The 14,961-nt window shown below is 43.1% G+C and overlaps 1 protein-coding gene across 1 annotated transcript; it reads right to left on the bottom strand.

The window, feature by feature from the left end:
- Positions 1-1,542: 1,542 nt before the first annotated feature.
- On the bottom strand, positions 1,543-12,995 carry LOC116519388 (kelch-like protein 20). The gene is made up of 8 exons (XM_032233241.1): positions 12,973-12,995; positions 10,241-10,332; positions 9,144-9,327; positions 6,639-6,782; positions 6,166-6,299; positions 3,627-3,835; positions 2,320-2,426; positions 1,543-1,645 (listed from the first exon to the last, which is right to left on the bottom strand). Exons 1-8 carry the CDS (start codon positions 12,993-12,995, stop codon positions 1,543-1,545), a joined length of 996 nt encoding a protein of 331 aa, XP_032089132.1.
- Positions 12,996-14,961: the final 1,966 nt, after the last annotated feature.

Raw genomic sequence — 14,961 nt, 5'->3', positions numbered from 1 at the left:
GTGTGTGTGTGTGTGTCTGTGTGTGTGTCTCAGTGGTGGGCTTCAAAAATTTTTGGAACCTCTTCTGTAGGTGTGGCCTGCTTTCTGGGTCCACTGGTGGAACCTCTTCTAACCGGTTCGGTAGATTTGACGAACATGTTCTACCGAACTGGTGCAAACTGGTAGGACCCACCTCTGGCGTGCTCCCTCCTAACCATACTGATGGGGTTCCGAATCCAATGACGATGTCCATTTCACTCTGCGAATTCATGGAGAGCTAACCCTAAGTGGAATTTTCCCAAATGGGGTTTCCCCATGTATTTTGCCAAGAAATGTACATAAGGCAGGCTCGAAAGGCCTTCCTCCTCCTAACTATATCGACAGCCTCCAAATCCCTCCTCCTCTAAATGGTTTACAGACACCCTAATAATCTGGGTTCCCCATTTTACTGACTTTGGAAGGATGAGAGGCTGAGTCAACCTTGAGCTGGTCAGAATCGAACTCATGACAGTCGGCAGAATTATTCTGCCATACTGCTTCCTAACCACTGCGCCACCACGGCTCAATCATGAAGTATGGAGATGTGCATAGGTGTATCTTGACCCAAATAGGATATTGTGTGAACCTATCAGAACCTAAAATAGAATACATTCATCAAGAATCATAAGATACAACATTTAGTGATAGTCATAGGTTACTAATAAGCAATCAAATCATACTAGGAAACAAACAAAACAATATAATTGGAAAGATATAAGCAGCATGGTTATAGTCACAAGTGGGAAGAGATAGGTACTAGGAAGGAAGAATAATAGTAATGCAGACTTAGTAAATAGTGTGACAGTGTTGAGGATAATAGTTGTTTAGCAGAGTGATGGCATTCGGGAAAAAACTGTCCTTGTGTCTAACTGTTATGGTGTGCAGTGGCCTATAGCGTCACTTTGAGGTTAGGAGTTGAAACAATTTATGTCCAGGATGCGAAGGGTCTGCAGATATTTTCACAGCCCTCTTTTTGACTCCTGCAGTGTTACAGGTCCTCAGTGGAAGGCAGGTTGGTAGCCATTGTTTTTTCTGCAGTTCTGATTCTCCTCTGAAGTCCGTGTCTGTCTTGTTGGGTTGCAGAGCCAACCAGACAGTTTTGTGAGGTGCAGAGGACAGGCTCATCCTTCCTCTGCAGAACAGAATCAGCAGCTCCTTGGGCACTGAGCTTCCTGAGTTGACGCAGAAAGAACCTTCTTTGTTGTGCTTTTTGGATGACATTTTTGATGTTAGGTGTCCATTTTGGGTCTTGAGATACAATAGAACTTAGAAACGTGAAGGTCTCTAACTGTTGATCCTGTGTTGTCTAGTATTGTAAGAGGAGGTAGTATAGGAGGGTTGTGAATGAATAAAATAAATAACTGAATTTATTGTGAACGAATAAAATAAATAATTGGGGTGAATGGAAGAAATAAATCATCTTGTTTCAGGTATGGAAGTACAGCTCCGGATATTGCTCAGATCTAGCTCAAGAACTCACCCTACCTAATCTGAATCTAGAACCAGGTCTTGTTCATCTTCTGGTTATCTGCTCCAAGGGGACTCAAAGGATTCCACATCTTCAGTGGCCATTTGGATCACAGTGACGCCTCCACCTGGGTGACGGCTCTTCGTGTTGCCAAAACTTCTGCAATGGAAGGAACAAGGGCCAGTGTTAACCTCCACAAGCTTGTTGTGTGTCGTTTCACACAACAGTGGCACGTACATTGAAGATGAGACATCTAGTATTCACATTGAAGAGTATATTGGTAGCCTAGGGGTGAGCTGTGGGCTCCTTGGTGCTCTCTGAGCTCAGTGGTTTTCTTGAAGACATTTCATACCCAACTAGGGAACATCATCAGTGCTAGAAGGGAGTGGGGTTTGAGGAGGAGATGGACTGTGCAGGTCCTTGGTGCTATTTGAGCTTTGCTGTTTTCTTGCAGACATTTCATTACCTAACTAGGGAACACCATCAGTGCTTAGAAGGGAGTGGGTTTGCTCTCTCCGCCTTATAGCCCTGAAGATGCTACCCAGAGGGCAGTTCATAAAAAGCTCCTAAAATCTGGCACAGCTGCCTTGCTTAGCAACATAAATTTTGGCCCTGATTGTGGTTGTAAGTCAAGGACCACCTCTGCAAGAGACGGACTATCTTTCTCCCTTTTTTAATGGCTTCATCCCCCAGTTTTCCTAACCCATCCCAACCTGCAGACTCTGGAATGATGAGCCACAGAGCAAAAAGAAGAGAATGAGAAGGTGCCATTCATAAAAAGAAATTAAAAAAAAAACCAGTGGCGCGTCATCACAAAGGGACACCAAGACTACCTCCATGCGTTGAGATCCAGGTCGAAAGCTTCCACCGTCGAAACGTCAACGATGCCGTCGTAACCGCCAATGGCCAGGAGATACCCGTTGATAGCAGCAAGGCTGACCTGGAAAGTCAACAATTTGGAAAGAGGTTTCAGTGTTTCCTTCTCAAGCCCTTAACCAGGTACGGTCTATGGCTAAGGAAACTCAACATTCAGAAAACGGAGATCATGGTATCCAGCCCTCTCAATTCCTGGCAAATAGATGGGGGAGGCGGGGGAAATGGAGGGAGGGACAGGTTTATTTTCCTGGGCTCCAAGGTCACCGCAGATGGGGACGGCAGCCAAGAAATGAAAAGAGGCTTGCTCCTGGGGAAGAAAGCGATGGCAAATCTAAACAGCTTCCTAAAAGCAGATACATCACCTTGCCAACAGATGTGCGTTCTAGTCAAGGCTGTGGTTTCTCCAATTGCAATGGGTGGCTGTGAAGGTTGGACCCTAAAGAAGGCTGAGCGCCAAAGAATGGAGGCCTTTGAACTCTGGTGCTGGAGAAGACTCCTGCATTGAGTCCCTTGGACTGCAAGGCCATCCAACCGGTCAGTCCTAGAGGAGATCAACCCTCATTGCTCTTTAGAAGGCCAGATCCTGAAGAGGAAACTCAAAGATTTTGCCCACCTAATGAGAAGGAAGAAGGACTCCCTGGAGAAGAGCCTCATGCTGGGAAACAATGGAGAGAAGAAGAAGAGAAGAAGAAGAAGAAGAAGGAGAAGAAGAGAAGAAGGAGAAGGAGAAGAAGAAGAAGAAGAAGAAGAAGAAGAAGAAGAAGAAGAAGAGGAGGAGGAGGAGGAGAAGAAGAAGAAGAAGAAGAAAAGGAAGAAGAAGAAGAAGAAGAAGAAGAAGAAGAAGAAGAAGAGGAGGAGGAGGACTTCTACCTACCTATCTATCTATTTATCTGCCTGCCTGCCTATCTATCACCTGAGTCCCTGGACTGCAAGGCCATCCAACCGGTCAGTCCTAGAGGAGATCAACTCTCATTGCTCTTTAGAAGGCCAGATCCTGAAGAGGAGACTCAAATCCTTTGGCCACCTAATGAGAAGAAAGGACTCCCTGGAGAAGAGCCTCATGCTGAGAACGATGGAGGGCCAAAGAAGAGGGGGATGACAGAGAAGGAGGTGGCTGGATGGAGTCACCGAAGTGTTACTAATAAAGTGGTAACACTTCACATTGTCATGATGATAATAGCAAATGTTAAAAATCATAGACTTTTCATTGTGTTGTGTCGTGTTGTTTCGTTTCCTGTCTGTTTCTATTTCTGGCTCTCCTTACCTTGCTCCTTTTGGACCTCATGGGCCTCACAGGCGTCCATCGGTTGATCAGGGGATCAAAGCGCTCAGCGCTGCAGAGTTCGGTCCATTCATCCTGCCCACCGACGGCATAGATCTTGCCTCGCAACGCGACGCAACCCAGGTTTTCCCGGCAGCTGCGGAGCGGAGGGCAGGCAGCCCACTGGTCTTCTGTGGGGTCGTAGCGCTCGACTGAAACACAAGAAGGTTGAAGAGCTGTGGCTTTTGATCTTTGTGCTGCCGCTTGTCACTTTAATCACTGAGGGGGGGGGAGTATTAATTGTTTCCAAAGCTGAAAGGACACTCTGTGTTCTGGAAAGTAATAGTTATGTGTAAAAGAACCTGAAAGGACTAGCCTGCTTTTTAACAGGTAGTAGGCAGTATAAGGTAAAGGTAAAGGTTCCCCTCGCCCATCTGTGCTAGTCGTTCCCGACTCTAGGGGCGCTTCTCATCTCCGTTTCAAAGCCAAAGAGCCAGCACTGTCCAAAGACGTCTCCGTGGTCCTGTGGCCGGCATGACTCAATGTCGAAGGCACACGGAACGCTGTGACCTTCCCACCAAAGGTGGTTCCTATTTTTCTACTTGCATTTTTTATGTGCTTTCGAACTGCTAGGTTGGCAGAAGCTGGGATGAGTCACGGGAGCTCACTCCGTTACACGGCGCTGGGGATTTGAACTGCCGAACTGCTGAACTTTCTGATCTACAAGCTCAGCGTCTTAGCCCCTGAGCCACCGCATCCCTTATATAGAGAGCATAAACTATTAAGAGAAGAGCAGAGTGGGAAGGAGCCTTGGAGGTCTTTTAGTCCAACTCCTGTTCAAGCAGGAAACTCTATACCATTTCAAACAAACGCCTGTCCGTTCTCTTCTTGAAAAAACTCCAGCGATGGAGCACTCTAAACTTCTGATTGTAATTGTGGTTAATTGTTCTCACTGTCAGGAAATTTCTCCTTAGTTCTAGGTTGCTTTCCCTCCTTGATTAGTTTCCACCCATTGCTTCTTGTCCTGCCTTCAGTTGCTTTGGAGAATACTTCGACTCCCTCCTCTAGGACAGCCCCTCAAATATTGGAAGACTGCTATCATGTCACCCCTGGTCCTTCTTTTCATTAAATGAGACATTCCCAGTTCCTGCAACCATTCTTCGTATGTTTTAGCCTTCCAGCCCCCTAATCATCCTGGTTGCTCTTCTCTGCACTCTTTCTGGAGTCTCCACATGTTCTTTATATTGTGGTGATCAAAACTGGATGCAGGATTCCAACTGTGGTTTTATCGAGGCATTACAAAGTGGTATTAACACTAGAGTGGCATTGAATGTTGGAGATGAAATTCAGAAGGAAGAGGATTAACTCAACGGTTACGATCCTGTTCTGCGATTTCTATCATTGTGGGTTGAAATCAGTAACACTGTTAATAAAACGGCATCAATTGTTGTTTGTTATATATTGATTGATTATGTTCCCCTTGGCTATGTGTCGAGTCTCTGGGATCAATAATTTCCTATTTCAAACCGATAACCCTTTTCACGTATCAAATTGAAGGATCAATTCACCACTTCAAACCAATTATCATCTTTTGCATTCTGTAGCTGGCTAAAGCAGCTGTTAGGCTGCACTGGACTTCTATATAACTGGAGTTATTTGCTCTCTTTTTTTTCCTGATGAAGAGGCAACAAAAATTACTTTTGAAACGTATCAAAGTCAAATTATCCTGTAGTCATTCTGTTTATAAAGTCATTTTCCAGACCTCTTTTATTTTAATACCACCATTGATCCTTTAAGTATCACATTTATCTATCTTGACATTTGTTAACAGAAGAGTAGGCGTGTTTTTGTTAACTAATTGCCTGATCTAAGTTCTTTCATTAATTAATTTAATCTAATAATTACCCAGACATGCACGCTACGGCAAACCAATAACTTGGAAAGCTTTTTTCCATCCTTCAACACACCCGGCCCACAGGAACCCATCCGTCAAAAGCACGGATTTTAATTAACGTCACACATAGATATAATCATTTTCTATTTTTAATGTTTGCGTGAGGGGAACGGAGAGAGAGAGAGATGCAAAGATGCAGGAGACAGTAGAAAACGCTTCCAAAACTAGGTAGAAAAATTGGTTCCCAACCCACCAATTATTTTCACCATTCTCTTTTCCTGCTACGAATGCCAAAATAATAATAATATTTTTTTAAAAAAAGCAGGGAAATTATTTCCTGTCATTTTTGAGGCAGAAAGTGCACTGTAGGACATCTTAGTCAACGCTGCGTCAGCTTCAGCTCAGAGAGAGAAACTGGAAGTTTAGAAAGTTTGAAAGGGAATTCAAGTAATGAAGGAGAAATTTCCTGACAGCGAGAACAATTAATCAGCAGAACAGCTTGGCTCCAGAAGTTGTGGGTGCTTCAATACTGGAGGTTTTTAAGAAGAGACTGAACAGCTGTCTGAAATGTTATAGGGTCCCTTCCAATTTTGTTAATTCTGCTTTAACATAGGGCAAGGACTAATTTAACCCACAGTCAGGATATACCTGAGCATAAGGGAGAATATCCATCGGAGCCCCCAACGGCATATAAATATCCATCCAGGACGGCCAAGCCCAGGCCTTTTCGACGACACTTCATAGGCGCCAACTTCTGCCATCTATCCAATACTGGGTCGTATCTGGAAGGAATCAGCAATGGTGAGAAAGAGATGATTCTACAAAATGTCTCCATATTTTCCTCCTCCTCCCTTCATCCTTTATCCTCCTCCTCTTTCCCCGTATCTTCTTCCTCCTTCTCCACATCTTCCTTCTCCTTCTCTCCCTCCCTCTCCCTCTCTCCTATAAGCTTCCCAAGGTGATTGACACCAGGCCCATCTCCCTCGAGATGTTGCATCAATCTATTTTTGATTTGAATTGGGGAGAGATCTTTGCGGTAAGTAAAAAGGCTAACAAGTATAAATATTAGCTACTGTAGCACACCAGCATGGCCTCAAATCGGCATCCCAACTGGGCCTTACCTTTCCAGCGTGTTGAGGCAAACCAGCCCATCAAAACCACCAGCGCAATATAAGTAACCGCCGAGTTCAGCCATAGCTACATCTTGCTTCGGTTCACTCAGAGGTGCGACGTTTCTCTTCCACTCATTGATTTCGGGGAGATACCTACCAGGGAAGAAATAAGATGGAGGAGAGATTCTGGGCATGGGAGGGAGGCAAGTGTCCCCCCCCCCCCTTATAGAAGGGGAAGAATGGTGCGATGGCCTAGAGGTGGAACTCTCGCCTTAAACTCAGGAGGCTGTGAGTTCGATCCTAGGTAGAGGCAGACATTTCTCTCTCTGGGCACAGTGAGAATATATCTGCTGAACAAAACTCCGCATTGGCAACAGGAAGGCATCCGGCCAGTAAAAATTCTGCTACCTCCGTTCAGTTGCCCAGACTCCACCCCGCAAGGGATTATGGGGGTCATTAAAAGAAGATGATAGGAAAAGGAGGGGAAGCTGACTCAATGCCAGGACTTGTACAACACGATTGCAGAGTAAACATAAACTACAGGTAGTCCTTGACTTACAACAGTTCATTGAGTGACCGTTCAAAGTTACAACGGCACTGAGAAAAGGGGCTTACCACAATTTTTCACACATGACCTTTTTAGCATGCCCTTGATCATGTGATCGAAATTCAGATGCTTGGCAACTGGTTCATACTTATGAACATTGCTGGGTCTCAAGGACATGAGAACCCCTTTTGACAAGCAATCCCATTCTATATTCCTATTCCTATTTTATATTCCTATTCCTATTCTATATTCCTATTCTACATTCCTATTCCTATTCCTATTCCTATTCCATTCCATTCTCTATATTAAATAATAGGTGCATGCATATATATATATATATATATATATATGAACAAAGGCAACAGTAAAAATAATAGCTTTCTGTCTGGATGGTCTCCTGGGGTGAGCCGATAGACAGAGAAAGGAAGCAGTATGCTTCCTCCCATATTTGGGCATACCAGGGGTTGTGACACAAAATACATACTTATTTCCCTGGCTTAGCTGATAAAGGAGGAGAGCCTGTGGCTTAGTGGCTAACACAACTGCCTAATATGTAATACAGCACAGGTTCAAATCCCAGTAAGGGTATGGCTAGCTGATGAGAGCTAAATAGCTTGAAATAGATCCATACGTCTCCCTTTATTTATTTATCAGCACAAATACTATATATATATATATATATATATATATATGTATATATGTATATATGTATATATGTATATATGTATATATGTATATATGTATATATGTATATATGTATATATGTATATATGTATATATGTATATATGTATATATGTATATATGTATATATGTATATATGTATATATGTATATATGTATATATGTATATATGTATATATGTATATATGTATATATATGTATATATGTGTGTATATATATATATATATATATATATATATATATATATATATATATATATATATATATATATATAAATATATATATATACACATACACATACACGCTGACAGAGACTTCTGCCTCCGAGCCCTCGGACTCAATTCACAGCTTTGCCTAACCGATGGAAAATATTTAAACTCCAGGCGTGAGTTCATTCTGAAGGCATTTTCCCCTTAATCTCCTTGTCTGTGTGCCTTAATGGCAGCAGATCCTTAAGAGAGAAAAAATTAGAAATCACTGCTGGCCCCGATGATGGGAAGTCGCTTCTCCTTAAGCCAGGATAAAGAGCTGTTGGCTACCAGCTTTGAAAATGGAGAACAAGTCCTCTAAAGTGAGAGAATCTTGTGCTTTGCACCTGCCTGGAAAGGAATCATAGCTCCGGAGTATTAGAAGTGCTTATGGGGTTTTTCTTTTTCAAGGAACAGACGTCATTGCGTAATTGACGGGGCTTGTAAATAAAGAGACATCATAAAAATACCAACAGCGTCTTAGTCACCTCGCAAGGAAAAGGAATGCTGCAAAACATTTCTCGGCAAGCTGGGAAAGCAGCAAGTGACTCAAATGGTGGCACGCCCGCAGGCTCCATAAAACCTGCAGGCACAACTTGGGAGTCAAGAGCAGGGACTGAAAATTAGTCATTTTAAAAGAGAGAAGGGAGTTGAAATTCGGTCAATTTCAAAGGGAACAGGAAGTTGAAATTTAGTCATTTTAAAAGAGAGAAGGGAGTTGAAATTCGGTCAATTTCAAAGGGAGCAGGAAGTTGAAATTCAGTCAGTTTCAAAGGGAGCAGGGAATTGAAATCCAGTCAATTTCAGACTGAGAAGGTAGGAGAGAATAGCAACTTAGAAAAAAGTAACCGGAATTGGGGGGGAAAGGAGAGTTTTCCATCTTAGACACACTCCCTGTTTGTTCTCTAGGATTCTTCCCCTTTACAAATCCCCAACATAGTCTACGGTTCCCCAACAGGGCGAGAATGGGTAGAAAAGAGCAGACAAATCCTGCCATCGACCATCTCTAGATGATCTTCCTTCAAGGCGCCTGCTTACCTCTCAACGCTATTGAGGCAGACGAGTCCATCGTGGCCACCAGCTGCATAGATGGACCCATTAAGGGAAGCCACCCCAATGCCACTCCGCTGTCTCAAGACCGAGCCCAGGATTTGCCACTCATGATCCAGGGGGTTGTAACGCTCCACCCCACCGGTGATGCCTGTAGGACTGACTCCCCCAACTGTAAATTAAAGCAGTAAATTTAGTTGCTGCCTTTGAACGATTTCCTTCCAACAGACATTTGATTGACTGGTCTATCCTTACAGTGTTATGTACAGTATTATGTTGATTGTTGTTATTATGACTTCCCTTTCTCACCTGAGCTTCTTCCATTTTATAGGATAAGCTCTTTGTAAAAAAAAAAACATTATTGATTTGCTAGCTGTTTGGATGAAGGATGAAAAATAAATGCTTCAAAAAGTGTAGTCTTTTGTAAAAATATAAAATAAAATCAAAACCTTGTTCTAAACCAGGGATGGCTAACCTTTTTCCCATCGTGTGCCTAAAGTGGGGAGAGTGCAGGGCAGTCGTGCGCGGGCATGCCCACACCCATAATGCTATATGGGCGCGACCCTCGTCCTCCCCCCCGCTTTTGGTACGTGATGTACCTGTGTTTTGCTTTCCCCAGGCTCCAGAGACTTTCTAGGAGCCTGGTGAAGGCGAAAACAGCCTCCCCCACCCCCCTGGAGGCCCTCTGGAGGCTTCAGGAGGCTTCCCTGAAGACTCCGGAGGGTGAAGAACGGCCCTACAGGCAACCCGGAAGTCCACTCCCAAACTTCCGGTTTCCCCCCAGGGCCGTTTTTTGCACTCCGGAGCCTTCAGGGAAGTTTTCAGGGAAGACTCCGGAGGGCGAAAAGCAGCCGAAAAAGAAGGGTGAAGTCAGCTGGCTAGCACGCGCATGCGCGGTGGAGCTGACAAGGCAACCCCTCGCGTGCTCTAACAAATGGCTCCGCATGCCACCTTTGGCACACGTGCCATAGGTTCACCATCATGGTTCTAAACTCTCCTGGATGGTCTTCTCCACCCATCACCCACAAAGAGAGAACATTGTCAGCTCCTACCACAGAGAAATCCAGGAAAGCCAATATACTTACTTGCATAAAGAACCTCTAAGGGACGTCCACTGTTGGATGACGTATGCTTGGTTCTCCAATTACCCAGCTTCCAGTTTGGTTCAATCTGCTCCCTGCAGGAACCCAAGATTAAATCATCATTAACAATATATATATATATATATGTATGTATGTATGTATGTATGTATGTAGGTAGGTAGGTAGGTAGGTAGGTAGGTAGGTAGGTAGATAGATAGATAGATAGATAGATAGATAGATAGATAGATAGATAGATAGATAGATAGATAGAGAGAGATAGATATAGATATAGATATAGATATAGATATAGATATAGATATAGATATAGATATAGATATAGATATAGATATAGATATAGATATATCGATAGATCGATAGATCGATAGATCGATAGATAGATGTATGTTATGGTTATTCGGGTGTTAGTATGTAGGTCTTTGGTTATTCGGGTTTTCTCCCGCGTAAAATTTTCCAAGACACTTCCAATTTTACGCGGGAGAAAACCCGAATAACCAAAGACCGACATACATATACATACATACATACATACATACACATACACACACACACACACACACATATTGATTACCATCCTTCTCTAAGAAATCTTCCCAAGGAAAGCTACCATATTTTTCAGAGTATAAGACGCACTGTTTCCCCCCCTAAAAGAGGGTGAAAATTTGGGTGCATCTTATATACTGAATGTAGCCCCACCCACCCACCGGCCCCAACCCTTTGGCCTCTGCCTCCCAGCAATTTACCTCTTTGCAGCAAACGGGGGCTTGGGGAGGCTTCAATAAGCTATAACAATCCCTGCAGCCTCTAACAACTGATGATCGGGAGAAATTTAAAGTGAAACTTGCTGTTTGCTCCATGGGGCAAATTGCTGGGAGGCAGATTTTTTTTTTCTTGTGCTAATCAGGCTGTTTGCTGCAAGGAGTTAAGTCAACAACTATAAATGCCTATAGAATGTTCAAATTGTTAGATTTATTTTTTAAAGACTGCTTTATTATTATTCTAGACAACTTAACAAAATGAAGAAGCTTTTTAAAATAAATGCTTGCTCTGAAGAGGTCCCATGCTATTGTTTTTAAAAGTGCTATTCTTTTAAATTGCAGATAATAACTATACTTCCAGAAATCACATCAATTTTAGCAGCATCTGTACAAATGTAGTCTGAAATATAACTCTACAGTGTATTTTGTCTGTACTGTTCGTTGCAAGGAGGCAAATTGCTGGGAGGCAGAGGCAGATATTTTCCCCTTGTTTTCCTCCCCAAAATCTAGGTGCGTCTTATACTTTGGAGCATCTTATACTCCCAAAAATACGTTAACTATTATGTTCTGGACTGTAAATTTTACCCCTGCAAAAATCTGATGCCAGAATCCAAACAGAAGGCAAGGAAATTTTAGAAGCTTCCATGAATGTTTGATTCCACTCATTCCCTAGATTCTTTGACTGAAGAGTAAACAACAAGCAGGGAACTATTTTAAAGAGATCTAAAAAGAGTTTTGATCATGCCCAAAGGAATGGGCACTTTACTAATTTTAGTCCTTTCTTGGAAGGGCTGACTGATCAAATCTGCCTTGAAGGGAAACTACTCTAAGAAGGAAGAACAGCATGGGTTTGGGGATTGCTACGCCTCATTGGCTAAGACCCTGAGCTTGTTGATGGTCGGCAGTTTGGCGGTTCGAATCCCTAGCGCCGCGTAATGGAGTGAGGTCCACCAGCAGATATCTGTTCCCGACTCTAGAGGGCGGTGCTCATCTGTTTCTAAGCCAAAGAGCCAGCATTCTCCAAAGACGTCTCCGTGGTCATGTGGCCGGCATGACTCAACGCCGAAGGCGCACAAAATGCTGTTACCTTCCCTCCAAAGGTGGTTCCTATTTTTGTACTCGCATTTTTTTTAACGTGCTTTCGAACTGCTAGGTTGGCAGAAGCTGGGATGAGTCACGGGTGCTCTCTCCGTTACGTGGCGCTAGGCATTCGAACCGCCAAACTGTCAACCTTTCTGATCGACAAGTTCAGTGTCTTAGCCACTGAGCCACCCTTAATAATGTTTGCTTATATGTAATAAGAATCTTTCATCATTTACTTATACATATCAATAATCTTTTATCTTCTAATTTCTACCTCTTTTATCTAACCACTACTAATAAAACACATCCCATGTTAAAAAAATATTCTGTGTCTTCTTCCTGGTCTTTTATTTTTCATGATTGATTGCGAGGACCTTCGATGTCTTAAAACAGCCTCTGAAATTCTGCAAAGGAAAGCATAAATCTCCGTTTTTTTTTCCAGCCATGTCACTAAAACTCCTTCCCATGGGCTGTTTTACATGGGCTGACCCACTTCCCAGGACTGTTGTGATGCTAAAAGAAATTCTGTTGCTAGTATGGACTTGGGAAAGGGACACAACAGCAGTTAAAATGAAACATTCCTAAGCCGTCACTCTCCAAATCCACCATCTTCAGGGAAAACCACAATTCTAGGCTTAGCTCAAAAGAATAACACCCACAGACGATAGTTGTTTAGACATACATCCCATTGGCCATGCTAAAAAAAAAAAACCCATGAAAATGGGGGCTAGGAGTTAATTAAAAACCAAGAGAACTGAAGATGCTACTCGGGTGAGAAGCGAGGTGTTTTCAAAGAAAAAAGAAAGTGCCTTTTGAAAATAAACTTTGGGAAAGGATCTGGTCAGTTTTTCCGGCGTGCAAAGGGAGTTCACTTACCCTCGTTCTTCGTATACACCCATCCTGTCGTCTTAAGGATGCTCCAGAGAGGCTGTCCTTGAATCAGGATGCAAAATCTCGGGCTTATATGCGAACTCCGAAGCCAAAAATAGAAACAGCAAGCATCTCTTTAGTGAGTCACACGCCGGAGGGGGGGAATTCTCTTGAACCCATTGTTCTTCTCCAGAGGAGTAACCATACACCAATATATCCTTCACCCACAGCCAACATTCAAGCTAGAAGCCATCATCTGTGTCACCAGCATGTATATGGCCCACAAGGCTTATAAAACTCAGTTTGCAAACGTTCATAGGACAGGATAACCCAAAACAATGGTTTACTGAATTGAGCCACTTAAGTTACACTTTTTAGAAGTTTGCTTCTAGAAAAACCACACTGCAATCGTTTCAGAAATGTATCTTCCGACATTGAAAATCTTTGTCTGTTCTAGCTGTGTTTATGTCAATCTTTGATATAGCAATTCAGTCTTGATAGAGAGTATCAAGCTCAGGTTTGTTTTCTCCATTCTTCCTTCAAGGGCTTGCGAGGTGAACAAGGACGTTACGAGGTCCCTTCCAACCGTGTTATTCTGAATCTTACGTGTATTCAAACACATTAAGATATTTGCATCCCATAATATCACCCATTTTTTTATTAAAATTAAATCGGACGTCAGCAGTGGGCGAAAATTGTAAGGTGAAAGGTTGATTAGAGTTCACGAAAGAGATAAACCAGAACAAGTGGGTAAGACGCTGTGCTTGTCGATCAGAAAGGTCGGCGGTTCGAATCCCTAGCGCCGCGTAACGGAGTGAGCTCCCGTGACTTGTCCCAGCTTCTGCCAACCTAGAAGTTCGAAAGCACGTAAAAAATGCAAGTAAAAAAATAGGAACCACCTTTGGTGGGAAGGTAACAGCGTTCCGTGCACCTTTGGCGTTGAATCATACTGGTCATATGACTACGGAGACGTCTTCGGACAGCACTGGCTCTTCGGCTTTGAAACGGAGATGAGCACCGCCCCCTAGAGCCGGGAACGACTAGCACATATGTGCGAGGGGAACCTCAACCTTTACTAATTTGTACTAATGAACTTTTTCTTATTTGGTTGGTTGGTTGGTTGGTTGGTTGGTTGGTTGGTTGGTTGGTTGGTTGGTTGGTTGGTTGGTAGGTAGGTAGGTAGGTAGGTAGATAGATAGATCTAATAGAGAGATATAGATAGATAGATAGATGAGAGAGAAAGAGAGAGGGAGAGAGGGAGAGGGAGAGGGAGAGGGAGAGGGAGAGAGAGAGAGAGAGAGAGAGAGAGACTGTATTTCCTCCTTCATTCAGTTCGGACATAGCACTTTTTCTTATCTTATTTTCTTTTTCTTTGTTATCTCCAGCCAGTTTATCTTTTCAGTTTAGGAACGTTAAAGAGCTATTCTTATACTCCAGTCTGTAACGAGCCCGAATGTGATTTGAAAAGAGAGAAAAGAAAGTCAAATTAAAATATAAAGCACCTGTCAGTTTAACAAGTTTTTAAAAATATCCAAGTCATGTGCCCCTCTGAAGGCTTTTCAGGCTCGGTGCCTCTGAGCCTTGCTCCAGCCGAGCAAATGGAAACCGCCAAAGATGCGCAAAAGCAGCTGTGTAGAAGCCGAGAGGTCTGCTTGGGTCTGCGTGTACCAGGCAGCGCTCTGCACCTGTGGTAAGAGATCTCTCCCACATGCCGGGCAAAGCTGGCGTGCTTGGCCAAGCAACAGATCCGTCTGTGCTGAGCCAGGAATGGAGCTATCTTGGTCCCCGCAGGCTTTATAAATAAACATGGTTTATTTGTAGTAGAATAATGTGTTATTTATAATAGAATAATACATTGAATACATGAGAGATTGTGTGTGTGTGTTGTGTATTTGACTATGAGCATGTTTTATCACTTAGTACACTGAGGGCTTATGCACCTCAAAGACAAATTCCTTGTATGTCCAATAATACTTGGCCAAAAAAGAATTCTCT

Source organism: Thamnophis elegans, chromosome 16 (assembly GCF_009769535.1).
Source record: "Thamnophis elegans isolate rThaEle1 chromosome 16, rThaEle1.pri, whole genome shotgun sequence".
NCBI lineage: Eukaryota > Metazoa > Chordata > Lepidosauria > Squamata > Colubridae > Thamnophis > Thamnophis elegans.
This window is presented reverse-complemented; position numbering and strand designations above follow the sequence as displayed.